The sequence below is a fragment of the Barbus barbus genome (genome assembly GCF_936440315.1).
Source record: "Barbus barbus genome assembly, chromosome: 2".
Taxonomy (NCBI): Eukaryota; Metazoa; Chordata; class Actinopteri; order Cypriniformes; family Cyprinidae; genus Barbus; species Barbus barbus.
Window position 1 is genome coordinate 44,416,221 of NC_136730.1, and position 16,355 is coordinate 44,432,575.

The window sequence follows — 16,355 nt, forward strand, 5'->3', positions numbered from 1 at the left end:
TTAGGATCGAACCTGTGTAAGCCGAGAGACAGACCGGTTCAGCTCGGCCTGAGCCGGTTCAGAGCTGCCACGGATTACAGAGACATTTCAGAGCTCATACCCGCAGAGAAACAGTAGATTAGTGCGTTAATAACAAGTGTGTGTGTGTGTGTGTGTGTGTGTGTGGATCAAACTCCTCCAAACCATCAAAACACACTTCAGCCTGTGGGATTATTTCAAGCAAGCAGCGCAATCATCAGTTATTCAATAAAGCTGTAACTTTGTCATTAAAAGTGAGAAAATATTATTTAAATGTGTGTATTTAGGATGGACAAAATCCTCGTGTATTAAACAAAAGTCCTGTTTTTTCATGCAATCTTTAAAAGTTAAATATAGAATTACCATGAACAAAAATGTTGCACAAATATAGCTTAAGTTAAACTAATTTAATTTGAATAATAGGTCCTACTTTATATTAGGTGGCCTTAACTACTATGAACTTACATTTAAATTAATCATTTGGTACAATGCACATATTGTGTATTTTAAAAAATGCCGTTATGTAGCTACATCTGTAATTAATTTCTGTAATTACATGTATAATTTTTAACATAAACACACAATCAGTCCAGCACGAATCCTCCGCCTGTAAGTGTATCTTCTCTTTTCTCTTTTATACTCTATTGATCAGGATCCGTGGGGTCAGCGCTGACCGCTCGTCTCATGCTATCTCGTCTTCAGACTCCTCCTGCTGTTTCATCTCTTCCTCTTCAGTGTTTGAGTCTAACTTTGAGATCGTTGGCCGCACTTGTTTAGGCTTGGGCTGATTAGCATTTCCGCAGCGCTTTTGCCCATAGCGTTTTAAATGTTTAATTGGCAGTGCTGCTGTTGAGTGATGAGGTTTTGATGATTGAGTTTAAACATTATTAAAAGCTGAACAATCATGCACAGCTTTAGATCTGTGCTTCTGAGCGTCCGCTTCTTACGCCGCTCGCTGATCGCAGCAACTTGATATCCGGTGTCCCAGAAACCATAGCCACGTGTTAAATGACTCTGTGTGAGTGTGTGTGTGTTTGGTACCATCTGTCATGTTATAACAGTGTTTTGGACATGGTTTCATGGTAATGAAGGTTCACATCTTTTCCTGTCATTGGGTCTCATTTGCTAAGCATGCATACGCATAGATTTGTGCATCATGATGCATCTATCAGAAATGCCATTGTGTTTGTAACACTGCACTGACTTTTGCCAGGATGTATGTTAAGAGGTTTGGTGTCTCTGGTTTGGGCGCAGGCGATGGTGGAGACGGTGAATAACCTGCTGCAGCCGCAGGCGCGGACGGCATGGATGGAGCTGTCGAGCGGAGATCAGCTGCGTGCCGCCACCATGCTGCTGGACACCGTCGAGCAGGGAGCCTTCGTGCTCGCAGACAACCTGCTGAAGACCGACGTCGTGCAGGAAAACACTGAAAACATCCGTGAGTCATGCATTCTTCAGCAATCCTGCACTACTGTTTGAGCTACAGGAATGAAAGTCACTGTACAGATGAAAGACTTGATCTTATCTTCTTCTGTTAGAGTGAGGATGTTTTGTCGATCATCATATATACTTAAAAAAAATTATTTATAGTTTGTCTTTCAAATTTCACATGAATTACAGAAAATACATTTTTGCTTGATCAATTTGTCATATATATTTCCCACAAATTACAGTAAAAAATGCAAGAAATGTGTCATAATAGATAAGACAATAGAGATTTGTCATAAATAACAGAAAAAAAATGCTTGATCATTTTGTCATTAATATTTGCCATAATTTAAAGTAAATAAATTGTTTGATCATTTAATTATATATTTATTTTTCAAAAATGACAGAACAAAATATTGCTCATTTTGTAATTTATATTTCCCATAAATTACAGAAAAATGCTTGCTTATTTTTTCCATTTATATTTCTCATGAATTACAGACAGAAAAAAATGCTTGATCATTTTCTCATCGTCAACACTGATAACAGGTTTTCATGGTTGAGCTTTGAATGCTGTCATCACTACAGTTTGTGAAAAAAAAAAAAAAAAAAAAAAAGGAATATGAAATGTTTCTCATTTTCCAAATTGTTACTTTCAGGGTGTTACAAAAAAACACACAAAAAAAAACACATGGGATTTGTACCTCTAATGCATTAAAAAAAGTGTGAAGTGTAAAGCAAAGTGACACCAAAGCGTGCCTTATCCATGGAAAGCATCCGTTCTTGATTCTGATGGCGTTGGCAGAGATCAGCACATCTAGCTATCAGCGGCGTCCATGAACCCGAGCGGCCCTGATACACACCGATAAACATGCTTTCATCAAAGAGAACCTCATATCAGCGCCACACCACCATTAGCACACGCATTTGACTCCTTTATGTGTTATTTCATTCACTGGAAGGCGTAATTAAGCATTTTTAAACGAAAGGCTGAGTGAGCATATGCTCCGAGCGATAATTTAGTGTCGTTTACGACGCGTTTCTCAGCCCGCTGAGGAATCGGACGAGACGTTTTGAGGAAGCCCACGCGTTTCTGTCCCGCTCGCATCTGTTTGTGAATATCACAGTGTGAATGTCAGCATTCCCGAGATCAGGCTGTTGTGTGTGTGTGTCTGTATTCCTCTGGGATGAAAGCGGATGCATCTCCCGTTCCTAAAGACGGGGATTTAAGGCGGTCTGGCTGCCATGGAAACTCCAGAATGTAGGTCTGCCGTCTCTCTGCGGAGATGGTCACATTTTAGGAATTAATAAAACAGAATTTATCGTGTCTGGCATGCGATTTATCCTGATATTAAGGGATCCGGAGCAGTGGTCCACGGGGGGAGGGAGTCCCTCCCGACAAACTTTTTACGAGGGTTATTTTATATCCTCCGTGCTGCGCAGTGATTAATCTACGGGCTGTGACACCTTTAGCAGACCTTCAGGCCCTGTTTGATGGGGTTAGTTTGCAGCGTTATACGGTTTGTTTGGCCCGTGGGCCCGCTGAGTCCGTCACTGGCACCGGGGAGATGAAAAGCAGCCTTCAGTTAAAGGAATAGATCAGCCGAAATTGAAAAGTTTACACACTCTCGTGTCATTTCAAACCCATATTATACTCTTTCTTCTGTGGAACACACAAGGAGATGCTGTTTCCATAAATGCAGTGTCCAAACAGTTCTCACTCAGAAATTCACAATTCATTTAAAAGAAATGGCTGGTAACGCATTGAATAAATGTGAAATTATGCAGACAAAATTGTATTTTCTTGTAAAACACTCCAATAGTCTGTTTTGTTTACTTCAAAACTTTGAAAAATTTTTACGGTCTAGCTTCAGAAGGCATTAATTTGTGCTCCCGTCTTATCCATGTGATTTTTGCACTGTATTCCAAGACATGTTTTGTGAGAAACATACTGAAATGTAAGAATTATTCATCCAACTCATGAAAAAACCAGTGACGTTTGGAAAAATTGCCTCTACCAATATTTGCTAAATTTACAATTCACTGCAGTTTCCAGCTGAAATGAACACTAGTGGCTAAAACAACAACAATTTTTGTTCCTTAGCACACAAATTATGATTACAGAGGCAAATTATTGATTAATAAGACTTATTTTCAAGTAGTTACTTGTACAATACTATCTTATAACATTAAAACAGTTTTACCATAGTGCATGATTTGTAAACTAAGCATTTTGACATTTGCATCACATAAAAAGCTCCATATATACAGGTTTTCTGATGTAGTAAACTTGCTCAACAGCGCACCCGGTACAGCACTGTATTTGAGATGCAACGCGTTAAAATACAAGTTCTATGAAAAACCAGTCACAATAAAAAAGCTCAAAGATTAAAAAACAAGCTAAAATGACATGATTGCTTTAGAAAAAGTGTTTTTATCGCATTTTTGCTTTTATCTTATTGGTTAGGTTTAGAGTAGATAGTATGTTAATTTCATGCACAATAGAGTATTGACCTTACAATGTCACTCAACCAGGCATTTAATTTCCAAACAGCTGTGATACGCACAACAACCATTGTAAAACATTGCCAGATTCACATTCATGTTTCAGATAAAACTGAACGTGCTTTTAGCACGACTTCACATTTCACTTTAAAACGGTAAGATGCACCATAATATCAGTTTTGAGAAATATCGCTACAGGTACTTTTTTTCCTCAATGATCCTGGGTTGTATGTTGTGAATGCACACAAACATAAATCAATAGAAATATTAATGACTTAAATGTTGGTATCGTGCTTGCACAAAGCCTTGGACCCCCATTTAGGCTAGTTTTATTCAGTTTTTTTTTTTTAAGCTACACCCCTCTGAATGTTCCTCAGATGATCTCCTTTTGTGTTTTAGAGAAGAATGTCAGTCATACAGGTTTGCATTATAATTTTTGTGCAAACTATTCCTTTAAGGTGACGCAGAGTGCCAACATCGCGCCATGTGGAGAATCGAGAGAAGATTAGCGGAGTTGCCATCTGATGATAGTGTTGATGACACAGTCGTTTGGGGAAATAAAAGCCTGTTTGTGTGTGAGAATGGATGCTCATCTTTGGCCAACTTACCCTGAAGTGGTTGTTATCCTCCTCCTTCGGTTGAATATAATGAGCTTTTAAAAAAATGGCGTGCCATTGTATTTAGATCTCCCTCTTCTTGATGGAAAGCGTGTTTGTCCTCACGCTCATAATCTGGCGAGCAGATTTTGGGCGATTAACGTGTTATTTAAACCGGCTTTTGATTTCTCTCGAGGCACAACAGCGTCTCGGCCTGCTGTTTGCAGTCTTAAGCTTTTCACAGCGACGCTAGAAGAATGAAAAAGTATTTCCTGCAAGCTATAGTCGTCTGGTTCTGCCCACGCTCTTTATCACTCTCCTTTGTCCTATCAGCGGCGATACCTGCAGTGGTGGTAGGCTGCTGCGCCGCCCCGCCGCCCAATGAGAGTCTCTTTTGGGATTTTTAATGCTAATTTTGGTTTGATAAGTGTTTGTGTAAATGCTGAGGGATTTTGCAGCTAGCTTCTTTTCAGCTTCTCTGAAAGCATGTTTATGAATGCCCAAAATCAGGCTGCAGGCCTGGCGTGATGCAGTGAGTCAGTGCATTCATACTTTGATTAGAGAGCTGCGCTGAATCACTGTTGAAATCTCAGACAGAGCTAGATGCTTTGATTTGTGCAAACAGCACAGCAGGAGATTTATTCTCCGTTTGAACTTTTTTTTTTCAAACTGCAGAATCTACGTAAGTATGTGACGCAAACGCCTTCGATGCCGTGCATCGTGTTTTAAAATGTGCGTTGTCAAAGTTTCTTCTTTGGTTCAACTACTTTCATGAATTAGCATTGGCTGAAAGAGAAAAGGTATAGAAGTGGTCAGTGTGAACTGAAAGCAACAGGGTGCTCTTGTAAAACAGAAGCAGCAGCTGTGACAGACTTCAAGTATCACCTCCGCTGAAATGGTTGCAGTTCAATCCTATTTACGTCATAAACCTGTTTCCAAGTACGTTTGATCTTACGGACCTGTTGCTATGAGAACAACTGAGATGTGTTTGGAAGAACTAAACAATCCAGATCGAGTTAAATCATCTAGCTCTGTAATCCACATATGCAAAAACAGACCTTGAGAACTGTATTAGTCTGATTAGTGATTCAATCATTGAGATTCAATGATTAATTGAAAAAAAAAATCTGTTCAAAGGAATTATTTGTTTATGAATTGGGCATTTCTACAATTTTATTGAACACCAAATAGAGATCAATCTTTTCAGTGAATTACAATTTAAATTCCTCACAAAAAGCTTGTATGAAATTAGATTGCAGAATAGCAAACAAGTGTGATGAAGCACATATGTAAAACAGCTTTTATTTCAGTCTTTTTTTCACTTTCATTATACTTCTAAACTCAAAATACCTCTGTTGAACTCTGTGGTGTGTTATTGCTAGAGTCTGCGCTTGTCATGCATTGTGTGGATTCTGGTTTAACTGTGTGTGTGTGTGTGTGTGTGTTTTTGTCTTTGTTTAGAGCTGGAGGTGGCGAGGATGAGCACAGACGGAAATCTTCCCGATCTGAAGTTTCCACAGACGGGCGGCCAGGGAAACGCCATCCACCTGTCAGCCAACACCCTCAAACAGCACGGCAGAAACGGTACAGACACGACACAGCGGCAGACACGGGGTTATGAGACAGTCATATGTGATGCTAGCTGAACTAAAATTGTCGAAGATAAAATAAAACAAAAACTAGTTGCCAGCACAAAATGTGTCATTCTCTTTTAGTGACTATAATGAAATAAAGTAAATAAATAAATAAAAAGCTTAAATAACAATAAAAATTAATGGTAATTTATCACACACACACACACAGACACACACACATATATATAATTTTTCTATTTATCTATTATATATATTATTTAACTAGTTGCCAGTGCAATATTCATTTTGAATTACTAAAATAACTAAATCAAGTAAAAACTAATTAAAACCATAAAAAATAGACATTAAATGAAATAATTAAGAAAAAAAAATCAACTAGTTGCCAAGGCAGCATATCATCTTTTCATTTAAAGTTTGATCAAATAGAATTTTGCTAAAAAAAAATGCTAAAATAACTCAAACTAAAACCATTCAACATTAACTAAACATTAAATGAAATAAAATAAAACATTAAAACAGCTTATGCTTAAAACATTACCTGAAATAAAATGAAATAATAATAATAATAAATAAGAAAAATAATTAGTATTTTCATATTTAATTTAATATTTAACTACTTGCCAAGGCAACATTTCTTAATTTTGTTTAGCTTAACTTGTAGTACAATCAGCATAACTAAATAAAGTAAAGCTAAACATTTAAACTGTAAAATATACCTAAACTGAACTAAAAAAAAAAAAAAAAAAGAAAAAAAAAAAAACCTTGAACTTATTTCAACTAGTTGCCAAGGCAACACGTTGAAGTACTAATAGAACTACAACTAAAACTACAACTGAAAACTATATAGACTTATATATTTTTTAATTTTTTTAAATTTTACTAAAAAAAAAAAGAAAAAAATCTTTTGTGTTCTTGTGAGTCAGTGATCCAGAGGGGACAGGGAGGCGGTGGTGCAGTGATTTTTCATTTATTTTCACGAATAAAGCAAGTGAGATGCGAAAATAACGAGCAGACCTGTAGCTCTGTCAAAGGAGGCAGTAAAGCACTAATGACATTTCAATAAAGCTGAATCAAATCGACTCTGCGGTTAGATTTCTTTCCTCCCTTTTTCTCGCTCACTCGAAACCTTTGTGGCTCTCAGTAAATGCTGCCGAGAGGAACAAAGCATTATGGGTGTTATGTATTCATTACATGATCTACCGAATCCCATCTAATCAAAGCTCAAATTATTTCACTTCATTGCTCTTTTCCTCTAATATAACGCCTGAAACAGGGCTTCGATCAGCTGGAGATGGTGTCTGCTCGCTCTCTATGATGTGGTAATGAAGAGTTTTTAGTGAACGCTAAAGAAGCGTGTGGCTGAACCCCGGTATGCCCCATCAGGCCATGTTCAGCGGCAGATTTAACAAGTTTTGCTTTGTTATACTGTCGCTTTGGCTTTGTAAAGGCTTAAGCAGGTGGCTGATCTCCCAAATGAGCTCCCCTCTGATCGCTCACACGGTCAAAGAAAATACCTTTTCCATTAAGGGCCAATATTTGCCCACTTAAAGTCATTTCCAGGAGGATATTTATAAGGGCTTTTATAAAGGCAAAGTTTTTCTAACCTTGTATGTGCAGTATGCATCCTCTAATAAATTACGATGAATAAAACCCTAAAGGTGGTTACCATTCAAATTTAATCGTGGTCAGTAAAATGCATCTTTGCACTTCAAAAGTGGCACAGAAACTGCATATAAAGTCTCCTTTTTAATAAAAACTAAAAAAGAAAAAACTTTCATTCAGCAAGGATGCATTAAATTGATCAAAACTGAAAGATATTTATAGTGTTACAAAATATTTATATTTCAAATGAATGCTGCTCTTTTAAAACTCTCTATTCATCAAAGGATCCTGAAAAATAAAATGTATCACAGTTTCCACAAAAATATTGTGCAGCACAACTGTTTTCAACATTGATAATAATCAGAAATGTTTCTTGAGCAGCAAATCAGTATATTATTATGATTTCTGAAGATCATGTGACACTGAAGACTGGAGTAATGATGCTGGAAATACAGCTGTGCATCACATAAATAAATTACATTTGAACAGATATTCACATAGGAAACAGATATTTGAAATAGCAATAATATTTTACAAATTTTCATCCAATTTTTATCAATTTTTGATCAAATAAATGCAGCCTTGGTGAGCAGAAGAGGCTTCTTTCCAAAACATCTAAACACTCCCGACTGTTTGATGCAGCTCAGAGATGCCATGCATGCATTTACACTGCAATTACATGAAACATCTTATAAGAGGCATGTTTTAGTTTAACATTTATGAAACAAGTGACTGTTATAATAAGTGAGTGACTGAATCATTGACTCGCCTGATTCGTTCAAATACATATTCATTCAGTAACAAAACACAATGTGCAACGGTTCTGCTGTGGCTTTGTTTGGAGCTATTTTTGCTTGTGAAATAGATCAAAAACAGACAATAATGTCTAAAATGCTAAGATACTTAATGTCTTGTTATTAAGCTGTAGTATAAAATCAATATCACATTTGCAGTTATGCTGGTATTTGGGAAAAACTGTACTCTTGCATGTGTGCATGTGTTTTAAATATTCAAAACAAACTTACACAGGGGCATATTCAGGGCCAATCTGCATATTTCTCAGATTTGGTGGCATTTTTGTTCCAAGCCTCCGTTAATGATTGACCGACTTATTTGATTCTCTCAAATGTGAGGCTTTTTTCAGCTTCTGTTGAATAGCCAAATTTTTCTGAACTAACTGAAACAACTGAGCTTTGTCGTAAAAATGCTGAATAAATGCATAAAGAAACTAACCGCCGCTCTGTCTTTCAGGGGAGATCCGGATGGCGTTCGTCCTGTACAAGCATCTGGGTTCGTATCTGTCCACTGAAAACGCCAGCATGAAGTTCAGCAGCGAGACGCTGAACACAAACTACTCTGTCATCGTCAACTCTCCCATTATAACGGCGGCCATCAACAAAGACAGTAACAAAGTCTACCTGTCCGACCCCGTCATATTCACCGTGCGACATATTCAGGTACGGAGCCGTGCAGTTTGTGTTGCATTCGCTGTGAGGTTTGTTGTTAGAATAAAACATCATTTTTCTAAGGAAATTCCTTGGAATAATCATGCCTTTGATTGGTTGGGTAACTCGGATGAAGACTTGATGAATCAGCATGTCCCTCAGTCACACCACCAGCATTTATGCCTGAATTATGTTTCTCCAAACATTTTATTGAAACACACCCAGGAAATCACACACACAAAGCACACAAACTCTGCCTCGGCTGTGATTAGACAGGTTAGGAATCTGTGTCCGCAGAACTCGTGCAGATTTCCACAGAATCGCAGCTCTACGTGTCTGTTTGTTATAGATTGTGGCTAATTTCCCAATGCTTTCAGCCACCAGTAAGAGTGATCAATTCTGTAAAAAACAATAGAACCATCACAAAAATATTCTAATGGTTTCCACCACAAATACCATTACAAACCATCAACTTTTAACCATTAAAAAATGTTTTTTTGTAGTGTGTTTTGGGACATATTCCATTAGGATTTATTGGTTTTAACAAGCCACCAATTACCAGTAGAGACCCACAGGGTCCAATACAAGTCCCATTATAACCAGTAAAAACCATTACAAATTGTGTGATGGTGTCTATTGTTTTTGTTTTTCAGCAGGCAACTGCTTCAGGCCTCCTTTCCTTAAGGCCTGCTCATAACAAGGATAATAACTATAATCATAAAGATGCAGTTTTAAATATTGTTCTAAATGTGAAAGAACAGCAGGTTGCACTTTATTTCGATTGTCCACTTTAGACGTTGTACTGTAGGGCGTTATGATTTATGTGATGTGGAAAACACGGATGCAATAGCTGGATCCAATACATTAGGATATTAGTAGACTGTTAGGTTAGGATAAAAGTTAAAAAGTAAAAGAATATACTTAAGTGCAAACTGAATTTCGTGTTTTCATGTGCGTGTTAACTGCAATTAAATGAAAATGTATTAATTTCCCAGGCATGGTTGCAATGTGTTCATTGTCAAACTCAAAAATCTGATTACTTTTAATTATTAAAAAACGCCGTTATTTTATTTAAAATAAATAATGATTTTATTTTATTGACAAAATATTTCAGTTTGTCTTGTATATTTTTTTCATAAGATCAGATAACATTTTAAGCTGTCAAATGATCGTGTTACAACGTGCCCCTCAGCTGTTACAATGTACCCCACCTACGGGGCATGTTGTCACACTTCACTTCCAATTCCAAATAAAGAAAAACGTTTACACTGTAATTATGAAGCAAAGTGACATATTTGTACTAGACAAGTGTGAAATTACTGTGGATAAAATAATTACACTATGTGGATTTACACAATTTGAGAAAGTCAAAAAGTGTTATTTTGTGCCCCGCTCTCCCCTATAACTTCTAATGCCATCTGCCAGATATGACATTTACAAAGTAATATAATTTATGAATGAATATAGAAAAGAAAGAAAGAAAGAAAGAAAGGTTTATTTGATTAATTTACATGATCTTTATTTTTAATTTTTTTTACACATATCTAGTAATTTTTTTCTTAACCATCAAGTGTCAGTCACTCAATGCCAACTGTTAGGAAAACATGCTAAATTGTAACCATTTACAATAGATAGTGCCGCCAATTCATACAACTATTTCCACATGGGCACACATTGCGGGTGATAACCTCCCCGTGCTGATTTGCATCGTATCATGTGTAGATGATAGCCATATTGTCAAAAGCATCAAAAATGTCCTTTATTATTAAATTATTGCCCTGCAATAATTTCAGAGCTCATCACTGCATAATGCTCTGTGAGGATAATAAAACAGGCTAGCTTACTCCTCATTGAAAATGTTTTTAAAAAGTTTTTTTTTTTTTATAAAAAACAGGTCTATTAATTTATACAATTAATTATAGGCCTATCATTATAGTTTTTTTACTTTCACTTTCTCTATAGTGAATTGACTGACGTTCACCGTCTTGCGCAAAGTTTGCTATCTTGAGTTGCTTGACCCCTCCCCCATAATATCAATTGTTATTAGGCACTTTTTTTTAGGTTTTTAATGTTTATTTTTCAATGTTAATGAGAGTGACACCGTGAGGTAAAAAACTGAAATCCAAGTTTCTGATGGGGCTATAGCCCCGTCTAGCCCCACTATAGCGCTGCCACTGATGTGTGCATATATATGTATGCATATATTTAGTCATTTTGTTGAGTGTTTTTCTCATTTTTAGTGTTTTTTTATGTCTATAATTCTTAATTAATGCATTTTATTAATTGTATAAACAATTTTTATATGTATATTTTGTAATAATTGTATTTAATTGTGCTTTTTTATAATTAATGTTTAAATTTCTTGATAGTTTTTATTAATTTATCATTTTTATTTTATTTTTATTTTTTATTATTTGCAATATCAAGTAACACTAAATCAAAATGATACATTTTGCTTTGGCAACTAGCTGTTTATTATGTTTTATTTCATTTAATGTTTAATTTCAAGTAACTTGTTTTTTTCAGACACCTAATTGCATGTTAATTGCAATTAGACAGAATTTTATTATAGATAAAATTTATATTAAATGCAATTACAGTAGCTGAACTCTAGAGTGTTTTTTACACACTTAAGTACCGGTACATCTTTATATGTAATGTCATAATTACTTGTATTGTCTTTCAAATATAGGTAAAATGACTCCAATTTTCATTTCAAATTTTGTCCTTTTCATCCATCCTGCAGTTTTATGATCAGTAATACTGAGTTCTGCTGGTTAAACTCTTTTGGCCAGTGTTTTGCTGAAGGTTTTGGACTCTGAGTGTAACTCTTATTCTCGCTTATGTTGTGTGTTTAGCTGCTTTCCTCTCTGATGCAGTTTGTTCTTCCTCGTCTTTCAGCAGTCAGAGGAGAATTTCAACCCCAACTGTTCGTTCTGGAGCTACTCGAAGCGCAGTATGACGGGCTTCTGGTCGACGCAGGACTGCCGGCTGCTGGGAACCAACCGAACGCACACCACCTGCTCCTGCACACACCTCACCAACTTCGCTGTGCTCATGGCTCACGTGGACGTGAAGGTAGAGACACCACAAACACATCTGTCCCAGATATAAACATCAGACTATTAATCTGTCAGCACGTGAAAACACTGCATGCCGATCACTGCAGAAATTGTTTACACAACCATTTTTGCGCTCGCTTCAATGCAACAATTAAAACATTGTGCATGTTTTACAAATGAACAACGGTATTACGAACACCCCTAAATATGTAAATATATCTTATTAACGTGTTTCTTGTCATTTAGCATGGTGAAAACCAGCAATCCACTCTACAAAAACATAAACGCTAACACTTGAAGCTATTAATGAATTATAAATAAATAACTGTAACCAAAGTTAAAATGCATTATAATGTTCGAAATCTGAAATTGGTTGATTATTATGTGTTTTAATGCATTATACTAAAAGTGTAACAATGAATAAATAAGTGTTGTAACGTATTATAACTGTGCATTACACAGCCTAATTAATGCATTACAAATATTTTATAATGCATTATGTACTGTATAAAATCTTCAAGTGTTAACCAAGGGTTTTAGTTTTAAGTTAAATAAAACCATAACTTTTTTGTTTCTTGAAATGAAATAAAATAAACATTGACTTATAACATTACAAGTTAATTTATGAAGAGTTCAGATGCAAAAGCCTTTAAGTGTCATTTGATATTTTCTAAAATTAGAGTTCTTTCAGGCTCCTATGTGTTGGTTCAGTAATTTCACCCTTATGGCAGTGAATAGGATCTTTTCACTCACATTTAAATGAAATAACTGAACATAAACATAGGGTCGTGAAAAAATGCTAATTGTAGAAGAAAATTTCAAATGGCACTTAAAGGCTTTTAAATCTGAATCTTATACATATATAATTAACTGATACATATATAACATTTCTCATTTCAATTTAGTTTAACTTGATGTACTAAAATACTGAAATAACTACAGTAAAAATGTATTTAAAAAACCTGAAAGTGTTTTGTATGCATTGCCATTTTTAGTAATTTTAAGTACAGTATGTAACTATAATTACTTAAATTACAAAAATGCACAACAAATTACTAAAATATTTTACTAAAATTAAAATGAAAACTGAAAAAACTAAAATAACTGATATGATATAAATTTAAATCTAATAGTATCTCAGTGGTACTACAATAACACTATATGATGTAAATGATCCCGGATGTGTTGGAGGTGCAGAATGTGCTCTGAAGAAATCAGAAGACAGACGTGTGAGGCAGCTGTATGTGGAGCAGATCTCTGCGGAGACTGTTTATTGTTTGCTGATGACTCCAGGCTGTGAGGTGCAATGTGGGGGATCAGCGGGTTGGCGGTCTTTATCTCTCTATATGATTCATGATCAACGCTGATTCCCAGCTGAGCGACTTAATACACGCCTAACAAACACGTACACGCTGGTGTATTTGCATTGTTACTGTTGCTTTCGGTTGGTTTTGTGTGTTTTTTAAAGGCCAACATGATGCGTCTGATGTGCAACTCGACGCCTGCTGAGTTTTTGTGAGTCGCTGCCATGCACTCTTTTCAGCTGCTCACCTATTAGTGCTATTTGACTGTTTTTGTGTTGTTGTTTCTCTATTGAAGTCCATTGTTGTGTCGGTGTGGTCGAGCGCAGGGGTTTTTCTCAGTCTGGCAGGCGTGGGGTCGCATGGGACGGAGCCTCAGCCAGGTGCATTTAGTCTAAAAGCTGCATTTACATTTTCCATTCAGAGCCTGAGTTTGGCTTTACCTGGAGAGAAACAGAAGAACAATTGACGGGAGTGAAAAACAGTGAAAAATGAGGGGGAGAAAAGAAATTTTGACGAATGAAAGAAAGGCCCTGTGGAGCGCCGTCGACAGCTGAGGCTCTCTCTAGCTCGAGAGAGAGAGAGAGAGAGAGAGAGAGAGAGAGAGAGAGAGGAGGAGGAGATCGCTGACAGACGTTTTGATTTGAAGGGAAAACTGCAGGTCTCCTTCAGGTCCTGCTGTTTAAAATAAAATCTTGCCACTCAGATTTTATTTACGCTGTGTGAGTCACGTCCGGAAGTAGTGGTCAAGAATGGTGAGAATTGGAGACACACCCATTTTAGGCAGTGACACGCCCATCACAGAATTGGACACGCCCATAAACACACCCATATTTGGGCATGAGCACCATTGTTGTTATCAATTAAAACTATTACCAAATTTTTGATAATGGAAACAAACCTGCTATAAAATATGAATATCAGATGAAAACTTCGAAAATGTTTACACTAAATAAATTTATTTTCCTGAAATTAAAACTAAATGGAAACAAAAAGATAAATAGTAATATTTAAAATGAACAAAAACTAAAGAAAATGACAAAAAGCAGAATTAAATTAAAATGAAAACTTAAAAGCAATTATTAATTGCAATATTAATAAATACTCTAATATTTTAGAAATAATAATAAAATAAGCATTTACAGTCATCAGAAATAGACATGCCTACATTATGCGTAGCCACACCTACCACACATTTGGCCACACCCCATCACGGGTTAGTTACATTCACTACACTTGAACACACCCACATTGAGCTGAGTTACACTCTCATCAGACACGGAAACACCCACTGTGGGCTTAGCCACACCCACTGTAGATATTGGGTTTGTGGGCGTATCGTTTTTAGTTCAAGTTTAGAGGTTGTGGTCCTTTAGAAAAACACAAGCATATCAAACACGCTGGGTGCTTGTGCTTGTGTAGTCAGGCACACGATTGGCTATGTAAACCAGATCTCATTAACTAGGAGGGGAAAAAAAAATCTGTTTGCACACGAAAGACCAATTCAAAATACTTTACAAATGTTGCCTTGGCTACTAACTGAAATAAAATACTTTTGAAAACTTCAACTAAAATTGAAACAAACTAATCTAAAACAAACAAAACAAACAAAAAAAAAAATCAGCATTTTGTTACAGTGGCAAACATGGGAATGTAAAAAAAAAAAAAAAAATATATATATATATATATATATATATATATATATATATATATTATAATTATTACTGTGGCAAACATGGGAATGTAATAATTAGAAATGCCATCTCCTATGCAAGTCCCTTGGAATAAAAGTGTCTGCTAAATGATTAAATGTAAATTAAAAAGCTGAAATACTAAAATTATTAAAACAGAAACATAAATAAATGGAAAGTTAAATAGAAAATTTTAAATGAAATAAAAAAGCATGTAACTAAATGAACTGATAATTTGTAATAAATAAATATATAAATAAATAAAATTGTTGTACATTTTGTCACACTGCTTGAACTGCCAAACTGCATTGTAAAGGGGGGAAAATTGAAAAAGTTAAGCATTAGAAATGTTGAAATAAAGTAAGTGGATATACTAAAATTACTAAAAGTAAAATGAAAACTAATTAAAGCTAAATGGAAATTCTTGAAATCAACAAAAGCTAATAAAGGAGAAGAATAAGGAGAAAAGCATGTAACAGGATTACTAAAATGTAAACTAAAATTAAAATGAACTAATCTTTTTAAAAATGTTCTACACTGCCTGAACTGCATTGTACAGGATTTCTTTGTTTCCAAAATGAAGATTTTGCACTGCATAACTTTAAGCCACACCCATTTCAGTTATGACCACACCCATTTAGGCACAGCCACACCCACAGAACTGTATGGTTTCGTTTTCTGTCCATGCATTGTTTTCACTCTCGGACTGTTGAGGAAGGAGAGCGAGGTTTAGAGGGTCGATCCTCACAGGTGAGTGTTGTGTTGTGGCGGCAGTGATGGCGAGAGCCGCATTAAAGGACACATCGAGAGCTGAAGTGATGCTGAGTCTGGGGACAATGTCAGACAATCGTCATCCATCAATCTTGAAGAGGCTGCAGGTCGCCATGGTTACCTCACGCTCTCGTCACAGAGGTGTGCGTGCGAAAGGCGACAGAATTACAGCTCGTTAGGACGAGGAAACGAGGACTGATTGAATTCTGATAATGAAATGTGTTCATGTTTACTGCTCTGCAGGCCTTCATGAATGGCTCAAATCATTCAACACATTCTCTCTCATCTCAACTGAAGCAAACTTCTACTCACACGCTTTCATCATTCACACATGATCGAAG

General features: G+C 36.0%; 1 protein-coding gene across 1 annotated transcript in view; it reads left to right on the top strand.

Moving 5' to 3' along the window:
* The window catches only part of LOC306881696 (adhesion G protein-coupled receptor L3-like), a gene marked incomplete at its 5' end in the record, with an annotated part of 194,108 nt that overhangs the window by 139,244 nt on the left and 38,509 nt on the right, over window positions 1-16,355 (top strand). Inside the window, 4 exons of the mRNA XM_079435914.1 lie at window positions 1,273-1,456; window positions 6,009-6,131; window positions 8,996-9,201; window positions 12,091-12,267. Of these exons, the coding sequence (XP_079292040.1) occupies window positions 1,273-1,456; window positions 6,009-6,131; window positions 8,996-9,201; window positions 12,091-12,267 (690 nt within the window). The remainder of the gene's footprint in view (window positions 1-1,272; window positions 1,457-6,008; window positions 6,132-8,995; window positions 9,202-12,090; window positions 12,268-16,355) is intronic.